General features: G+C 45.0%; 1 protein-coding gene across 12 annotated transcripts in view; it reads right to left on the bottom strand.

The window, feature by feature from the left end:
* LOC135530026 (queuosine-tRNA galactosyltransferase-like) overlaps positions 1–20480 on the bottom strand; it is a 60247-nt gene that overhangs the window by 21822 nt on the left and 17945 nt on the right. For 7 of the 12 annotated variants that reach the window (XM_064958416.1, XM_064958413.1, XM_064958412.1 and 4 more), the window contains 2 exons: positions 7899–7964; positions 2268–2363 (listed from right to left, as the gene is read on the bottom strand). In XM_064958416.1, the coding sequence (XP_064814488.1) occupies positions 2268–2363; positions 7899–7964 (162 nt within the window). Of the gene's footprint in view, positions 1–2267; positions 2364–2944; positions 3032–3254; positions 3590–7898; positions 7965–18521; positions 18541–20480 lie in introns of those variants that run through there. The other 5 variants (XM_064958417.1, XM_064958423.1, XM_064958418.1 and 2 more) reach the window with 4 other exon arrangements.

Consider the following 20480-nt stretch of genomic DNA (forward strand, 5'->3'; position numbering starts at 1 on the left):
CCCTGAGATAGAGCTGAATCACAGAGCTCTACTTTCTTCCCCCTGAGTTAGAGCTGAATCACAGAGCTCTACTTTCCACTCAAGTATTTAGGCTTGTAAAATTCAGCCAACTTTCAGAAAATTCCCAGGTTTTCCAGAAATCCTGGTTGGAAGATTAATATTCTCTCCTGATTCCGGAAATCTTTCAACCGGAATTTTTGCGCGATACCAGCTAGAGGTCGACCGATTAATCGGAATGACTGATTAATTAGGGCCGATTTCAAATTTTCATAACAATGGGAAATTGGTAAATTTGCTGATTTTTTAAATTTTTATATACCTTTATTTAACCAGGCAAGTCAGTTAAGAACACATTCTTATTTTCAATGACGGCCTAGGAACGGTGGGTTAACTGCCTTGTTCAGGGGCAGAACAACAGATTTTCACCTTGTCAGCTCGGGGGATCCAATCTTGCAACCTTACAGTTAACTAGTCCAACGCAATAACGACCTGACTCTCTCTCGTTGCACTCCACAAGGAGACTGCCTGTTACGCAAATGCAGTAAGCCAAGGTAAGTTGCTAGCTAGCATTAAACTTATCTTATAAAAAACAATCAATCATAACCACTAGTTAACTACACATGGTTGTTGATATTACTAGATATTATCTAGCGTGTCCTGCGTTGCATATAATCTGACTGAGCATACAAGCATACACGTATCTAAGTATCGGACTGAGTGGTGGTAGGCAGAAGCAGGCACGTAAACATTAATTCAAACAGCACGTTGTGCGTCAAGCATTGCGCTGTTTATGACTTCAAGCCAATCAACTCCCGAGATGAGGCTGGTGTAACTGAAGTGAAATGGCTAGCTAGTTAGCGCGCGCTAATAGCATTTTAAACGTCACTCGCTCTGGGCCTGTGGTTGTTTCCCTTGCTCTGCATGGGCAACGCTGCTTCGAGGGTGGCTGTTGTTGTTGTGTTCCTGGTTCGAGCCCAGGGAGGAGCAAGGAGAGGGACGGAAGCTTTACTGTTACACGGGCAATACTAAAGTGCCTATAAGAACATCCAATAGTCAAAGGTTAATGAAATACAAATGGTATAGAGGGAAATAGTCCTATAAGTCCTATAATAACTACAACCTAAAACTTCTTACCCGGGAATATTGAAGACTCATGTTAAAAGGAACAAACAGCTTTCATATGTTCTGAATCTCAAAGAACTGAAACGTTAGCTTTCTTACATGGCACATATTGCACTCTTACTTTTACTTCTCCAACACTTTGTTTTTGCATTATTTAAACCAAATTGAACATGTTTCATTATTTATTTGAGGCTCAATGGATTTTATTGATGTATTATATTACGTTAAAATAAGTGTTAATTCAGTATTGTTGTAATTATCATTATTACAAATACAAATAAAAAATAAAAGCGACAGATAAATCGGTTTTTTGGTCCTCCAATAATCGGTATCGTCGTTTTTTGGTCCTCCAATAATCGGTATCGTCTTTTTTTGGTCCTCCAATAATCGGTATCGTCTTTTTTTGGTCCTCCAATAATCGGTATCGTCTTTTTTTGGGCCTCCAATAATCGGTATCGTCTTTTTTTGGGCCTCCAATAATCGGTATCGCCTTTTTTTGGGCCTCCAATAATCGGTATCGCCTTTTTTTTTTTGGGCATCCAATAATCGGTATCGTCTTTTTTTGGGCCTCCAATAATCGGTATCATCTTTTTTTGGGCCTCCAATAATCGGGATCATCTTTTTTTGGTCCTCCAATAATCGGTATAGTCTTTTTTTGGGCCTCCAATAATCGGTATCGCCTTTTTTTGGGCCTCCAATAATCGGTATCGCCTTTTTTTTGGGCCTCCAATAATCAGTATCGTCTTTTTTTGGGCCTCCAATAATCGGTATCGTTTTCTTTGGGCCTCCAATAATCGGTATCGTTTTCTTTGGGCCTCCAATAATCGGTATCGGCTTTTTGGGACCTCCAATAATCGGTATCAGCCGACCTCTAATACCAGCCCATCCTAAAGCCTAAAGCCAGGAGTCATCTCTCTCTCTGTCACACACACACACACGTAGGTAAAATAGTTCTGGAATTTTACACAAGTGGTCCTCCTGTTTCCTCTGGTGTGTTTCCTCTGGTGTGTGTGTGTGTGTGTGTGTGTGTGTGTGTTCGTGTGTGTGTGTGTGTGGAAACTGCAGGCTCCATCCTGTTTCAATCAGACCTGGCCACTGCCTGACACGCGACCTCCACATACACACACATCCTGAGTGTGTGTTACCTGGGTGCTGAGTTGATCCTGGCTGATGTTGTTGATCCAGCGTGTGTAGCGCTCAGTAGATCCCTCTGGATCCCTGCGGACCTGACAGCCAATCAACTGAGAGAAACACAGACACATCTCTTAGTGATCTACTCGATACATGTGATCAACACAGACACTCACACACAAACCACACTGATCACATATGATGTATGGCCAACGTGTCATTGGAAAACTAACTGGACGATTTACGATTAAATCTTTCCTACCAAATTAAAAACTGTAATATCTTATGTTTCACCGAGACGTGGCTGAATGACAAGGATAATAAAGAGCTGGCTGGCTGGCTTCTCAGTGCATCGGCTGGACAGAGAAACGACGTCTGTTAAGACGAGGGGCGGGGGTGTGTGTCTATTTGTCAATAGCCTGCTACACCGGCTCTGACGCTCGTCGGATGTGGCAGGGCTCTAAAAATATCACGAACTACAAAGAGAAACCCAGCCTCGAGCTGCCCAGTGAAGCGAGCCTACCAGACGAGCTAAATGCCTTTTATGCTCGCTTTGAGGCAAGCAACACTTAAGCATGCATGAGAACACCAGCTGTTCCGGACGACTGTGTGATCAAGCTCTCTGTAGCCAATGTGAGCAAGACTAATAAACAGGTCAACATTCACAAAGCCGCGTGGCCAGACGGATTACCAGGACGTGTGCTCGAGGCATGCGCGGATGAACTGGCAAGTGTCTTCACTGACATTTTCAACCTCTCCCTGTCGGAGTCTGTAATACCTACAGTGGGGCAAAAAAGTATTTAGTCAGCCACCAATTGTGCAAATTCTCCCACTTAAAAAGATGAGAGGCCTGTAATTTTCATCATATGTATACTTCAACTATGACAGACAAAATTAGAAAAAAAATCCAGAAAATCACATTGTAGGATTTTTAAAGAATTTATTTGCAAATTATGGTGGAAAATAAGTATTTGGTCAATAACAAAAATGTATTTCAATACTTTGTTATATACTCTTTGTTGGCAATGACAGAGGTCAAACGTTTTCTGTAAGTCTTCACAAGGTTTTCACACACTATTGCTGGTATTTTGGCCCATTCCTCCATGCAGATCTCCTCTAGAGCAGTGATGTTTTGGGGCTGTTGCTGGGCAACACGGACTTTCAACTCCCTCCAAAGATTTTCTATGGGGTTGAGATCTGGAGACTGGCTAGGACACTCCAGGACCTTGAAATGCTTCTTACGAAACCACTCCTTCTTTGCCTGGGCGGTGTGTTTGGGATCATTGTCATGCTGAAAGACCCAGCCACGTTTCCTCTTCAATGCCCTTGCTGAAGCCTGAAATGTGGCAAAAGGTCGCAAAGTTCAAGGGGGCCGAATACTTTCGCAAGGCACTGTAACATTTGATTGAATGCTTTTTCTGTTCAGCATCAATGACCGAGAATCGAGCGAGAATGATCTACCAGACAGATGGAGAGGAATGATCTACCAGACAGAGAGGAATGATCTACCAGACAGAGAGGAATGATCTACCAGACAGAGATGAATGATCTACCAGACAGAGTGGAATGATCTACCAGACAGAGAGGAATGATCTACCAGACAGAGAGGAATGATCTACCAGACAGACAGAGAGGAATGATCTACCAGACAGACAGAGAGGAATGATCTACCAGACAGAGAGGAATGATCTACCAGACAGACAGAGAGGAATGATCTACCAGACAGAGTGGAATGATCTACCAGACAGAGAGGAATGATCAACCAGACAGAGAGGAATGATCTACCAGACAGACAGAGAGGAATGATCTACCAGACAGAGAGGAATGATCTACCAGACAGAGTGGAATGATCTACCAGACAGAGAGGAATGATCTACCAGACAGACAGAGAGGAATGATCTACCAGACAGAGAGGAATGATCAACCAGACAGAGTGGAATGATCTACCAGACAGAGAGGAATGATCTACCAGACAGACAGAGAGGAATGATCTACCAGACAGACAGAGAGGAATGATCTACCAGACAGACAGAGAGGAATGATCTACCAGACAGACAGAGAGGAATGATCTACCAGACAGAGAGGAATGATCTACCAGACAGACAGAGAGGAATGATCTACTAGACAGAGAGGAATGATCTACCAGACAGAGAGGAATGATCTACCAGACAGAGAGGAATGATCTACCAGACAGAGAGGAATGATCTACCAGACAGAGAGGAATGATCTACCAGACAGAGTGGAATGATCTACCAGACAGACAGAGTGGAATGATCTACCAGACAGACAGAGTGGAATGATCTACCAGACAGACAGAGAGGAATGATCTACCAGACAGAGAGGAATGATCTACCAGACAGACAGAGAGGAATGATCTACTAGACAGAGAGGAATGATCTACCAGACAGAGAGGAATGATCTACCAGACAGAGAGGAATGATCTACCAGACAGAGAGGAATGATCTACCAGACAGAGAGGAATGATCTACCAGACAGACAGAGAGGAATGATCTACCAGACAGAGAGGAATGATCTACCACACAGAGAGGAATGATCTACCAGACAGAGTGGAATGATCTACCAGACAGACAGAGTGGAATGATCTACCAGACAGACAGAGTGGAATGATCTACCAGACAGACAGAGAGGAATGATCTACCAGACAGAGAGGAATGATCTACCAGACAGAGAGGAATGATCTACCAGACAGAGTGGAATGATCTACCAGACAGACAGAGTGGAATGATCTACCAGACAGACAGAGTGGAATGATCTACCAGACAGACAGAGAGGAATGATCTACCAGACAGAGAGGAATGATCTACCAGACAGAGAGGAATGATCTACCAGACAGATGATCTACCAGACAGATGATCTACCAGACAGAGAGGAATGATCTACCAGACAGAGAGGAATGATCAACCAGACAGAGAGGAATGATCTACCAGACAGACAGAGAGGAATGATCTACCAGACAGAGAGGAATGATCTACCAGACAGAGAGGAATGATCTACCAGACAGAGAGGAATGATCTACCAGACAGAGAGGAATGATCTACCAGACAGACAGAGAGGAATGATCTACCAGACAGAGAGGAATGATCTACCAGACAGAGAGGAATGATCTACCAGACAGAGAGGAATGATCTACCAGACAGACAGAGAGGAATGATCTACCAGACAGACAGAGAGGAATGATCTACCAGACAGAGAGGAATGATCTACCAGACAGAGAGGAATGATCTACCAGACAGAGAGGAATGATCTACCAGACAGAGAGGAATGATCTACCAGACAGACAGAGAGGAATGATCTACCAGACAGAGAGGAATGATCTACCAGACAGAGAGGAATGATCTACCAGACAGAGAGGAATGATCTACCAGACAGACAGAGAGGAATGATCTACCAGACAGAGAGGAATGATCTACCACACAGAGAGGAATGATCTACCAGACAGAGGAATGATCTACCAGACAGAGAGGAATGATCTACCAGACAGAGAGGAATGATCTACCAGACAGACAGAGAGGAATGATCTACCAGACAGAGAGGAATGATCTACCAGACAGAGAGGAATGATCTACCAGACAGAGAGGAATGATCTACCAGTGGAGATGTAAAACAACCCTAAAGTGAACCCATATTATTATTCCACATAGCTGAACCAATCCCTCTCATTTCCTCTCTACACCCTGTCTGCTACACACCCACACAGTTCAAAGGGCAAATAAGCAGAGAAAACCACATGGCCTTAATTCCCTTTTTCCCCATTCACTCACTCTGTCTCTCTATTATCTCTCTGTCTCTCTATTATCTCTCTGTCTATCTATTATCTCTCTGTCTCTCTATTATCTCTCTATTACCTCTCGGTCCCTCTCTCTCTAGCCACCCCCCCCCCTATCTCCTGCAACTCTCCCTCACCTACTACACATGACCCCCACAGCTCACACTGAGACACACCTTAATATACACCCACCCACACCACTCTACCAGAAACACGACCCCAGTCACACCTTAATATACACCCACCCACACCACTCTACCAGAAACACGACCCCAGTCACACCTTAATATACACCCACCCACACCACTCTACCAGAAACACGACCCCAGTCACACCTTAATATACACCCACCCACACCACTCTACCAGAAACACGACCCCAGTCACACCTTAATATACACCCACCCACACCACTCTACCAGAAACACGACCCCAGTCACACCTTAATATACACCCACCCACACCACTCTACCAGAAACACGACCCCAGTCACACCTTAATATACACCCACCCACACCACTCTACCAGAAACACAACCCCAGTGCACAGGACAGAAGGAATGTGGGGAATTCCGGACATACAGAATGTTAAAGTTTTCCTGTCTGTTATGATCATTTAGAGGAGACAGGGAGAGCAGGAGGTAGAGAGGGAGAGAGAGAGATGGAGAGAGGGAAGGAGGAGATGGATGGAGACAGGGAGAGCAGGAGGTAGAGAGAGAGATGGAGAGAGGGAAGGAGGAGATGGATGGAGACAGGGAGAGCAGGAGGTAGAGAGGGAGAGAGAGAGATGGAGAGAGGGAAGGAGGAGATGGATGGAGACAGGGAGAGCAGGAGGTAGAGAGGGAGAGAGAGATGGAGAGAGGGAAGGAGGAGATGGATGGAGACAGGGAGAGCAGGAGGTAGAGAGGGAGAGAGAGAGATGGAGAGAGGGAAGGAGGAGATGGATGGAGATTTGTATTTATTTATTTTTATTTATTTTACCTTTATTTAACTAGGCAAGTCAGTTAAGAACAAATTCTTATTTTCAATGACGGCCTAGGAACAGTGGGTTAACTGCCTGTTCAGGGGCAGAACAACAGATTTGTACCTTGTCAGCTCGGGGATTTGAACTTGCAACCTTCCGGTTACTAGTCCAACGCTCTAACCACTAGGCTACCCTGCCGCCCCAAGATATGGAGGGAGGAAATGGATAGGAGGGAAGAGATTGATGGAGATATGGAGGGAGGAGATGGACAGAGGGAGGGATAATTCATCAGACTAGAGCTGTTCTCCCTGGGCTCTAGAGGGAGGGATAACTCAACAGACTAGAGCTGTTCTCCCTGGGCTCTAGAGGGAGGGATAACTCAACAGACTAGAGCTGTTCTCCCTGGGCTCTAGAGGGAGGGATAACTCAACAGACTAGAGCTGTTCTCCCTGGGCTCTAGAGGGAGGGAAAACTCAACAGACTAGAGCTGTTCTCCCTGGGCTCTAGAGGGAGGGCTCTAGAGGGAGGGATAACTCAACAGACTAGAGCTGTTCTCCCTGGGCTCTAGAGGGAGGGATAACTCAACAGACTAGAGCTGTTCTCCCTGGGCTCTAGAGGGAGGGAAAACTCAACAGACTAGAGCTGTTCTCCCTGGGCTCTAGAGGGAGGGCTCTAGAGGGAGGGATAACTCAACAGACTAGAGCTGTTCTCCCTGGGCTCTAGAGGGAGGGCTCTAGAGGGAGGGATAACTCAACAGACTAGAGCTGTTCTCCCTGGGCTCTAGAGGGAGGGATAACTCCTCAAACTAGAGCTGTTCTCCCTGGGCTCTAGAGGGAGGGATAACTCAACAGACTAGAGCTGTTCTCCCTGGGCTCTAGACAGACAGTAGTACTTACAGAGGTAGAGTTGAAGAGGCAGGCCTCGTATTGGAGATGTATTCGCTGAGGCATCATCACATCATCCTGGAACACACAGTTACAGTTAGCATGCTCTCTCTCACACACACAGTTACAGTTAGCATGCTCTCTCTCTCACACACACACACAGTTACAGTTAGCATGCTCTCTCTCTCACACACACACAGTTACAGTTAGCATGCTCTCTCTCACACACACACAGTTACAGTTAGCATGCTCTCTCTCACACACACACCGTTACAGTTAGCATGCTCTCTCTCTCTCACACAGTTACAGTTAGCATGCTCTCTCTCACACACACACAGTTACAGTTAGCATGCTCTCTCTCACACACACACAGTTACAGTTAGCATGCTCTCTCTCACACACACACCGTTACAGTTAGCATGCTCTCTCTCACACACACACAGTTACAGTTAGCATGCTCTCTCTCTCACACACACACAGTTACAGTTACCATGCTCTCTCTCTCACACACACACACACAGTTACAGTTAGCATGCTCTCTCTCTCTCACACACAGTTACAGTTAGCATGCTCTCTCTCTCACACACAGTTACAGTTAGCATGCTCTCTCTCTCACACAGTTACAGTTAGCATGCTCTCTCTCACACAGTTACAGTTAGCATGCTCTCTCACACACACACACAGTTACAGTTAGCATGCTCTCTCTCTCTCACACACACACAGTTACAGTTAGCATGCTCTCTCTCTCACACACACACACACACACAGTTACAGTTAGCATGCTCTCTCTCTCACACACACACACAGTTACAGTTAGCATTCTCTCTCTCACACACACAGTTACAGTTAGCATGCTCTCTCTCTCTCACACACAGTTACAGTTAGCATGCTCTATCTCTCACACACAGTTACAGTTAGCATGCTCTCTCTCACACACACACACAGTTACAGTTAGCATGCTCCCTCTCTCACACACACAGTTACAGTTAGCATGCTCTCTCTCTCACACACACACAGTTACAGTTAGCATGCTCCCTCTCTCACACACACAGTTACAGTTAGCATGCTCTCTCTCTCACACACACACAGTTACAGTTAGCATTCTCTCTCTCACACACACAGTTACAGTTAGCATGCTCTCGCTCTCTCACATAGTTACAGTTAGCATGCTCTCCCTCTCACACACACACAGTTACAGTTAGCATGCTCTCTCTCTCACACACACAGTTAGCATGCTCTCTCTCTCTCACACACACAGTTAGAGTTAGCATGCTCTACCTCTCTCACACAGTTACAGTTAGCATGCTCTCTCTCTCACACAGTTACAGTTAGCATGCTCTCTCTCTCACACACACAGTTAGCATGCTCTCTCTCACACACACACACACAGTTACAGTTAGCATGCTCTCTCTCTCACACACACAGTTAGCATGCTCTCTCTCACACACACACACAGTTACAGTTAGCATGCTCTCTCTCACACACACACACAGTTACAGTTAGCATGCTCTCTCTCACACACACAGTTACAGTTAGCATGCTCGCTCTCTCACACAGTTACAGTTAGCATGCTCTCTCTCACACACACACACAGTTACAGTTAGCATGCTCTCTCTCTCTCACACACACACAGTTACAGTTAGCATGCTCTTTCTCTCACACACACACACAGTTACAGTTAGCATGCTCTCTCTCTCACACACACAGTTAGCATGCTCTCTCTCACACACACACACAGTTACAGTTAGCATGCTCTCTCTCTCACACACACAGTTACAGTTAGCATGCTCTCTCTCACACACACAGTTACAGTTAGCATGCTCTCTCTCACACACACACAGTTACAGTTAGCATGCTCTCTCTCACACACACACAGTTACAGTTAGCATGCTCTCTCTCTCACACACACAGTTACAGTTAGCATGCTCTCTCTCTCACACACACAGTTACAGTTAGCATGCTCTCTCTCACACAGTTACAGTTAGTATGCTCTCTCTCTCACACAGTTACAGTTAGCATGCTCTCTCTCTCACACAGTTACAGTTAGCATGCTCTCTAACACACACACAGTTACAGTTAGCATGCTCTCTCACACACACAGACACAGTTACAGTTAGTATGCTCTCTCTCTCACACACACAGTTACAGTTAGCATGCTCCCTCTCTCACACACAGTTACAGTTAGCATGCTCTCTCACACACACACACACAGTTACAGTTAGCATGCTCCCTCTCTCACACACAGTTACAGTTAGCATGCTCTCTCACACACACACACACACACACAGTTACAGTTAGCATGCTCCCTCTCTCACACACAGTTACAGTTAGCATGCTCTCTCTCACACACACACACAGTTACAGTTAGCATGCTCTCTCTCTCACACACACAGTTAGCATGCTCTCTCTCACACACACACACAGTTACAGTTAGCATGCTCTCTCTCACACACACACACAGTTACAGTTAGCATGCTCTCTCTCACACACACAGTTACAGTTAGCATGCTCTCTCTCTCACACACACAGTTAGCATGCTCTCTCTCTCTCACACACACAGTTAGAGTTAGCATGCTCTACCTCTCTCACACAGTTACAGTTAGCATGCTCCCTCTCTCACACACAGTTACAGTTAGCATGCTCTCTCACACACACACACACACACACAGTTACAGTTAGCATGCTCCCTCTCTCACACACAGTTACAGTTAGCATGCTCTCTCTCACACACACACACAGTTACAGTTAGCATGCTCTCTCTCTCACACACACAGTTAGCATGCTCTCTCTCACACACACACACAGTTACAGTTAGCATGCTCTCTCTCACACACACACACAGTTACAGTTAGCATGCTCTCTCTCACACACACAGTTACAGTTAGCATGCTCTCTCTCTCACACACACAGTTAGCATGCTCTCTCTCTCTCACACACACAGTTAGAGTTAGCATGCTCTACCTCTCTCACACAGTTACAGTTAGCATGCTCTCTCTCTCACACAGTTACAGTTAGCATGCTCTCTCTCTCTCACACACACAGTTAGCATGCTCTCTCTCACACACACACACACAGTTACAGTTAGCATGCTCTCTCTCTCACACACACAGTTAGCATGCTCTCTCTCACACACACACACAGTTACAGTTAGCATGCTCTCTCTCACACACACACACAGTTACAGTTAGCATGCTCTCTCTCACACACACAGTTACAGTTAGCATGCTCGCTCTCTCACACAGTTACAGTTAGCATGCTCTCTCACACACACACACAGTTACAGTTAGCATGCTCTCTCTCTCTCACACACACACAGTTACAGTTAGCATGCTCTTTCTCTCACACACACACACAGTTACAGTTAGCATGCTCTCTCTCACACACACAGTTAGCATGCTCTCTCTCACACACACACACAGTTACAGTTAGCATGCTCTCTCTCTCACACACACAGTTACAGTTAGCATGCTCTCTCTCACACACACAGTTACAGTTAGCATGCTCTCTCTCACACACACACAGTTACAGTTAGCATGCTCTCTCTCACACACACACAGTTACAGTTAGCATGCTCTCTCTCTCACACACACAGTTACAGTTAGCATGCTCTCTCTCTCACACACACAGTTACAGTTAGCATGCTCTCTCTCACACAGTTACAGTTAGTATGCTCTCTCTCTCACACAGTTACAGTTAGCATGCTCTCTCTTTCACACAGTTACAGTTAGCATGCTCTCTAACACACACACAGTTACAGTTAGCATGCTCTCTCACACACACAGACACAGTTACAGTTAGTATGCTCTCTCTCTCACACACACAGTTACAGTTAGCATGCTCCCTCTCTCACACACAGTTACAGTTAGCATGCTCTCTCACACACACACACACAGTTACAGTTAGCATGCTCCCTCTCTCACACACAGTTACAGTTAGCATGCTCTCTCACACACACACACACACACACAGTTACAGTTAGCATGCTCCCTCTCTCACACACAGTTACAGTTAGCATGCTCTCTCTCACACACACACACAGTTACAGTTAGCATGCTCTCTCTCTCACACACACAGTTAGCATGCTCTCTCTCACACACACACACAGTTACAGTTAGCATGCTCTCTCTCACACACACACAGTTACAGTTAGCATGCTCTCTCTCTCTCACACACACAGTTAGCATGCTCTCTCTCACACACACACACACAGTTACAGTTAGCATGCTCTCTCTCTCACACACACAGTTAGCATGCTCTCTCTCACACACACACACAGTTACAGTTAGCATGCTCTCTCTCACACACACACACAGTTACAGTTAGCATGCTCTCTCTCACACACACAGTTACAGTTAGCATGCTCGCTCTCTCACACAGTTACAGTTAGCATGCTCTCTCTCACACACACACACAGTTACAGTTAGCATGCTCTCTCTCTCTCACACACACAGTTACAGTTAGCATGCTCTTTCTCTCACACACACACACAGTTACAGTTAGCATGCTCTCTCTCTCACACACACAGTTAGCATGCTCTCTCTCACACACACACACAGTTACAGTTAGCATGCTCTCTCTCTCACACACACAGTTACAGTTAGCATGCTCTCTCTCACACACACAGTTACAGTTAGTATGCTCTCTCTCTCACACAGTTACAGTTAGCATGCTCTCTCTTTCACACAGTTACAGTTAGCATGCTCTCTAACACACACACAGTTACAGTTAGCATGCTCTCTCACACACACAGACACAGTTACAGTTAGTATGCTCTCTCTCTCACACACACAGTTACAGTTAGCATGCTCCCTCTCTCACACACAGTTACAGTTAGCATGCTCTCTCACACACACACACACAGTTACAGTTAGCATGCTCCCTCTCTCACACACAGTTACAGTTAGCATGCTCTCTCACACACACACACACACACACAGTTACAGTTAGCATGCTCCCTCTCTCACACACAGTTACAGTTAGCATGCTCTCTCTCACACACACACACAGTTACAGTTAGCATGCTCTCTCTCTCACACACACAGTTAGCATGCTCTCTCTCACACACACACACAGTTACAGTTAGCATGCTCTCTCTCACACACACACACAGTTACAGTTAGCATGCTCTCTCTCACACACACAGTTACAGTTAGCATGCTCTCTCTCTCACACAGTTACAGTTAGCATGCTCTCTCTCTCACACACACACAGTTAGCATGCTCTCTCTCACACACACACACAGTTACAGTTAGCATGCTCTCTCTCACACACACACACAGTTACAGTTAGCATGCTCTCTCTCTCTCTCACACACACACAGTTACAGTTAGCATGCTCTCTCTCTCACACACACACACAGTTACAGTTAGCATGCTCTCTCTCTCACACACACAGTTAGCATGCTCTCTCTCACACACACACACAGTTACAGTTAGCATGCTCTCTCTCTCACACACACAGTTACAGTTAGCATGCTCTCTCTCACACACACAGTTACAGTTAGCATGCTCTCTCTCACACACACACAGTTACAGTTAGCATGCTCTCTCTCACACACACACAGTTACAGTTAGCATGCTCTCTCTCACACACACACACAGTTACAGTTAGCATGCTCTCTCTCTCACACACACAGTTACAGTTAGCATTCTCTCTCTCTCACACACACAGTTACAGTTAGCATGCTCTCTCTCACACAGTTACAGTTAGTATGCTCTCTCTCTCACACAGTTACAGTTAGCATGCTCTCTCTTTCACACAGTTACAGTTAGCATGCTCTCTAACACACACACAGTTACAGTTAGCATGCTCTCTCACACACACAGACACAGTTACAGTTAGTATGCTCTCTCTCTCACACACACAGTTACAGTTAGCATGCTCCCTCTCTCACACACAGTTACAGTTAGCATGCTCTCTCACACACACACACACAGTTACAGTTAGCATGCTCCCTCTCTCACACACAGTTACAGTTAGCATGCTCTCTCACACACACACACACACACACAGTTACAGTTAGCATGCTCCCTCTCTCACACACAGTTACAGTTAGCATGCTCTCTCTCACACACACACACAGTTACAGTTAGCATGCTCTCTCTCTCACACACACAGTTAGCATGCTCTCTCTCACACACACACACAGTTACAGTTAGCATGCTCTCTCTCACACACACACACAGTTACAGTTAGCATGCTCTCTCTCACACACACAGTTACAGTTAGCATGCTCTCTCTCTCACACAGTTACAGTTAGCATGCTCTCTCTCTCTCACACACACAGTTAGCATGCTCTCTCTCACACACACACACAGTTACAGTTAGCATGCTCTCTCTCACACACACACACAGTTACAGTTAGCATGCTCTCTCTCTCTCTCACACACACACAGTTACAGTTAGCATGCTCTCTCTCTCACACACACACACAGTTACAGTTAGCATGCTCTCTCTCTCACACACACAGTTAGCATGCTCTCTCTCACACACACACACAGTTACAGTTAGCATGCTCTCTCTCTCATACACACAGTTACAGTTAGCATGCTCTCTCTCACACACACAGTTACAGTTAGCATGCTCTCTCTCACACACACACAGTTACAGTTAGCATGCTCTCTCTCACACACACACAGTTACAGTTAGCAAGCTCTCTCTCACACACACAGTTACAGTTAGCATGCTCTCTCTCTCACACACACAGTTACAGTTAGCATGCTCTCTCTCACACAGTTACAGTTAGTATGCTCTCTCTCTCACACAGTTACAGTTAGCATGCTCTCTCTCTCACACAGTTACAGTTAGCATGCTCTCTAACACACACACAGTTACAGTTAGCATGCTCTCACACACACACAGACACAGTTACAGTTAGTATGCTCTCTCTCTCACACACACAGTTACAGTTAGCATGCTCCCTCTCTCACACACAGTTACAGTTAGCATGCTCTCTCACACACACACACACAGTTACAGTTAGCATGCTCCCTCTCTCACACACAGTTACAGTTAGCATGCTCTCTCACACACACACACACACACACACACACACACACACACACACACACACACAGTTACAGTTAGCATGCTCCCTCTCTCACACACAGTTACAGTTAGCATGCTCTCTCACACACACACACACAGTTACAGTTAGCATGCTCCCTCTCTCACACACAGTTACAGTTAGCATGCTCTCTCACACACACACACACACAGTTACAGTTAGCATGCTCTCTCACACACACACACATGCCGTTACAGTATGCTCTCTCTCTCTCTAACACACAGTTACAGTTAGCATTCTCTCTCTCACACACACACACACACACACAGTAAGCATTCTCTCTCTCACACACTTACAGTTAGCATTCTCTCTCATACACCATACACACACTCTCTCTCACATACACACAGTTAAGGTTAGCATTCTCTCTCATACACACACACACACACACACACACACACACACACACACACACACACACACACACACACACACACACACACACACACACACACACACACACACACACACACACACACACACACACACACACAGTTAACATTCTCTCTCATACACACACACTCTCACATAGACACACACACAGTTAGCATGCTCTCTCTCACACACGCACACACACACACAGTTACAGTTAGCATTCTCTCTCATACACACACACACACTCTCTCTCTCACATACACACAGTTAAGGTTAGCATTATCTCTCATACACACACACACACACGCTCTCTCTCTCTCTCTCTCTCTCATACACACACACACACAGTTACACACACAAGGTTAGCTAGCTCTCTCACAAACATTTCAAGGCGTGTTGATGGGTTTAACAGTGTGTTTGTTATGACTGGAGCACTCCGGGAGGTCGCAACCTTCAGAGAGGATCTAAACAGACATGTTCAGAATCAACACTTACACACACATCAGACATAACACAGCAGAGGTTGACAGACAGAGAGAGAGACAGAGAGAGAGACAGCGAGAGAGACAGAGAGACAGAGACAAGAGACAGAGAGAGAGACAGAGAGACAGAGAGTTACAGAGAGAGAGATGGAGACAGAGAGACAGAGAGACAGAGAGAGTGTACAACGTAGAACACCAAATAATGCATGCAGAGCAGAATTAGGCCAATACCCACTAATTATCAAAATCCAGAAAAGAGCTGTTAAATTCTATAACCATCTAAAAGGAAGCGATTCCCAAACCTTCCACAACAAAGCCATCACCTACAGAGAGATAATATATAATAATAATAATAATAATATATCCCATTTAGCAGACGCTTTTGTCCAAAGCGACTTACAAGTCGGCTGGGGCCACTACTTTTGCATATGGGTGGCCCCAGTGGGAATCGAACCCACGACGCTTGGCGTTGCAAGCGCCATGCTCTACCGACTGAGCCACACAGGACTATATGAACCTGGAGAAGAGTCCCCTAAGCAAGCTGGTCCTGGGGCTCTGTTCACAAACACACCCTACAGAGCCCCATGACAGCAGCACAATTAGACCCAACCAAATCATGAGAAAACAAAAAGATAATTACTTGACACATTGGAAAGAATTAACAAAAAAACAGAGCAAACTAGAATGCTATTTGGCCCTACACAGAGAGTACACAGCGGCAGAATACCTGACCACTGTGACTGACCCAAAATTAAGGAAAGCTTTGACTATGTACAGACTCAGCGAGCATAGCCTTGCTATTGAGAAAGGCCGCCGTAGGCAGACATGGCTCTCAAGAGAAGACAGGCTATGTGCTCACTGCCCACAAAATGAGGTGGAAACTGAGCTGCACTTCCTAACCTCCTGCCCAATGTATGACCATATTAGAGAGACATATATCCCTCAGATTACACAGATCCACAAAGAATTTGAAAACAAATCCAATTTTGAAAAACTCCCATATCTACTGGGTGAAATTCCACAGTGTGCCATCAGAGCAGCAAGATTTGTGACCTGTTGCCACGAGAAAAGGGCAACCAGTGAAGAACACGCACCATTGTAAATACAACCCATATCTTTGCTTATTTATTTTATCTTGTGTCCTTAACCATTTGTACATTGTAAAAACACTGTATATATATATATATATATATATATATATATATATATATATATAATATGACATTTGTAATGTCTTCATTGTTTTGAAACTTCTGTATGTGTGATGTCTACTGTTAATTTGTATTGTTTATTTCACTTTATATATTATCTACCTTACTTGCTTTGGCAATGTTAACACATGTTTCCCATGCCAATAAAGCCCTTGAATTGAATTGAGAGAGACAGAGAGAGACAGAGAGAGACAGAGAGAGACAGAGAGAGAGAGACAGAGAGACAGAGAGAGACAGAGAGAGAGAGACAGACAGAGAGAGAGAGACAGAGAGAGAGAGAGACAGACAGAGGTGAGTCACTAAAACAATACAGAAATACACTACGGAAAAAGAAGGAACAGCATGTCAGAAATCAGCTCAATGTAATTGAAGAATCCATAGACTCTAACCACTTCTGGGAAAATTGGAAAACACTAAACAAAAAACAACATGAATAATTATCTATCCAAAATGGAGATGTATGGATAAACCACTTCTCCAATCTTTTTGGCTCTATAACAAAGAGTAAAAACATATACATGATCAAATACAGATCTTAGAATCAACTGGATTCTCCAATTACATTGAATGAGTTACAGGACAAAATAAAAACCCTCCAAGGCCTGTGGTGTTGATGGTATCCTCAATGAAATGATCAAATATACAGACAACAAATTCCAATTGGCTATACTAAAACTCTTTAACATCATCCTTAGCTCTGGCATCTTCCCCAATATTTGGAACCAAGGACTGATCACCCCAATCCACAAATATGGAGACAAATTTGACCCCAATAACTGCCATGGAATATGCGTCAACAGTAACCTTGGGAAAATCCTCTGCATTATCATTAACAGCAGACTCGTACACTTCCTCAATGAAAACAATGTACTGAGCGAATATCAAATTGGCTTTTCACCAAATTACCGTACAACAGACCATGTATTCACCCTAAACACCCTAATTGACAACCAAACAAACCAAAACAAAGGCAAAGTCTTCTCATGCTTTGTTGATTGCAAAAAAGCCTTCGACTCAATTTGGCATGAGGGTCTGCTATACAAACTGATGGAAAGTGGTGTTGGGGGTAAAACATATGACATCATAAAATCCATGTACACAAACAACAAGTGTGCGGTTAAAATTGGCAAAAAACACAAATTTCTCCACACAGGGTCGTGGGGTTAGACAGGGATGCAGCTTAAGCCCCACCCTCTTCAACATATATATCAACGAACTGGCGCGGGCACTAGAAAGGTCTGCAGCACCCGGCCTCACCCTACTAGAATCTGAAGTCAAATGTCTGCTGTTTGCTGATGATCTGGTACTTCTGTCACCAACCAAGGAGGGCCTACAGCAGCACCTAGATCTTATGCACAGATTCTGTCAGACCTGGGCCCTGACAGTAAAGCTCAGTAAGACCAAAATAATGGTGTTCCAAAAAAGGTCCAGTCACCAGGACCACAAATACAAATTCCATCTAGACACTGTTGCCCTAGAGCACACAAAAAACTATACATACCTCGGCCTAAACATCAGCACCACAGGTAACTTCCACAAAGCTGTGAACGATCTGAGAAAAAAGTCAAGAAGGGCATTCTATGCCATCAAAAGGAACATAAAATTCAATAAACCAATAAGGATCTGGCTAAAAATACTTGAATCCGTCATAGAGCCCATTGCCCTTTATGGTTGTGAGGTCTGGGGTCCGCTCACCAACCAAGACTTCACAAAATGGGACAAACACCAAATTGAGTTCTAATTCCACAACAACTGTTAAACCACATCATGAGGCCAAGAGTAGCAGCCCTTTCATTGAATGGTCCCCCGGAGAGACTGTTGTGTTTCTATAGCAGTGTACATGTGATGGGAGAGTCTGTCAAACAACCGCCCACCATGATAGACATCATCATGACGTCATTCTGCCAGGTGGATGACTTTACAGGCAACATTTAACTGGGAAGGTTTTTGGAGGAAGCCTTTAGGAACGACTGTTTCTACGCGCCGACTGTTTCTGCGCGCCGACTGTTTCTGCGCGCCGACTGTTTTTGCGCGCCGACAGGCTACACAGAAACAGGCTACACAGAAACAGGCTCTGGATAAGAGCGTCTGCTAAATGACTTAAATGTAAATACACAGAAACAGGCTACACAGAAACAGGCTACACAGAAACAGGCAACACAGAAACAGGCTACACAGAAACAGGCTACACAGAAACAGGCAACACAGAAACAGGCTACACAGAAACAGGCTACACAGAAACAGGCAACACAGAAACAGGCACACAGAAACAGGCAACACAGAAACAGGCTATACAGAAACAGGCAACACAGAAACAGGCTACACAGAAACAGGCTATACAGAAACAGGCTACACAGAAACAGGCAACACAGAAACAGGCTACACAGAAACAGGCAAACAGGCTACACAGAAACAGGCTACACAGAAACAGGCAACACAGAAACAGGCAAACAGAAACAGGCTACACAGAAACAGGCACACAGAAACAGGCTACACAGAAACAGGCTACACAGAAACAGGCAAACAGAAACAGGCTACACAGAAACAGGCACACAGAAACAGGCTACACAGAAACAGGCTACACAGAAACAGGCACACAGAAACAGGCAACACAGAAACAGGCTACACAGAAACAGGCAAACAGAAACAGGCTACACAGAAACAGGCTACACAGAAACAGGCAAACAGAAACAGGCTACACAGAAACAGGCAACACAGAAACAGGCAAACAGAAACAGGACAACAGAAACAGGCTACACAGAAACAGGCAAACAGAAACAGGCAAACAGAAACAGGCTACACAGAAACAGGCTACACAGAAACAGGCAAACAGAAACAGGCTACACAGAAACAGGCAACACAGAAACAGGCAAACAGAAACAGGCTACACAGAAACAGGCTACACAGAAACAGGCTACACAGAAACAGGCAACACAGAAACAGGCTACACAGAAACAGGCAACACAGAAACAGGCAACACAGAAACAGGCTACACAGAAACAGGCTACACAGAAACAGGCTACACAGAAACAGGCTACACAGAAACAGGCTACACAGAAACAGGCTACACAGAAACAGGCTACACAGAAACAGGCAAACAGAAACAGGCAACACAGAAACAGGCAAACAGAAACAGGCAACACAGAAACAGGCTATACAGAAACAGGCAACACAGAAACAGGCTACACAGAAACAGGCTACACAGAAACAGGCTACACAGAAACAGGCAAACAGAAACAGGCAACACAGAAACAGGCTACACAGAAACAGGCTACACAGAAACAGGCTACACAGAAACAGGCAACACAGAAACAGGCTATACAGAAACAGGCAACACAGAAACAGGCTACACAGAAACAGGCAAACAGAAACAGGCTACACAGAAACAGGCTACACAGAAACAGGCTACACAGAAACAGGCAAACAGAAACAGGCAAACAGAAACAGGCTACACAGAAAC

This window comes from Oncorhynchus masou, unplaced genomic scaffold, assembly GCF_036934945.1.
Source record: "Oncorhynchus masou masou isolate Uvic2021 unplaced genomic scaffold, UVic_Omas_1.1 unplaced_scaffold_1237, whole genome shotgun sequence".
Classification (NCBI taxonomy): Eukaryota; Metazoa; Chordata; class Actinopteri; order Salmoniformes; family Salmonidae; genus Oncorhynchus; species Oncorhynchus masou.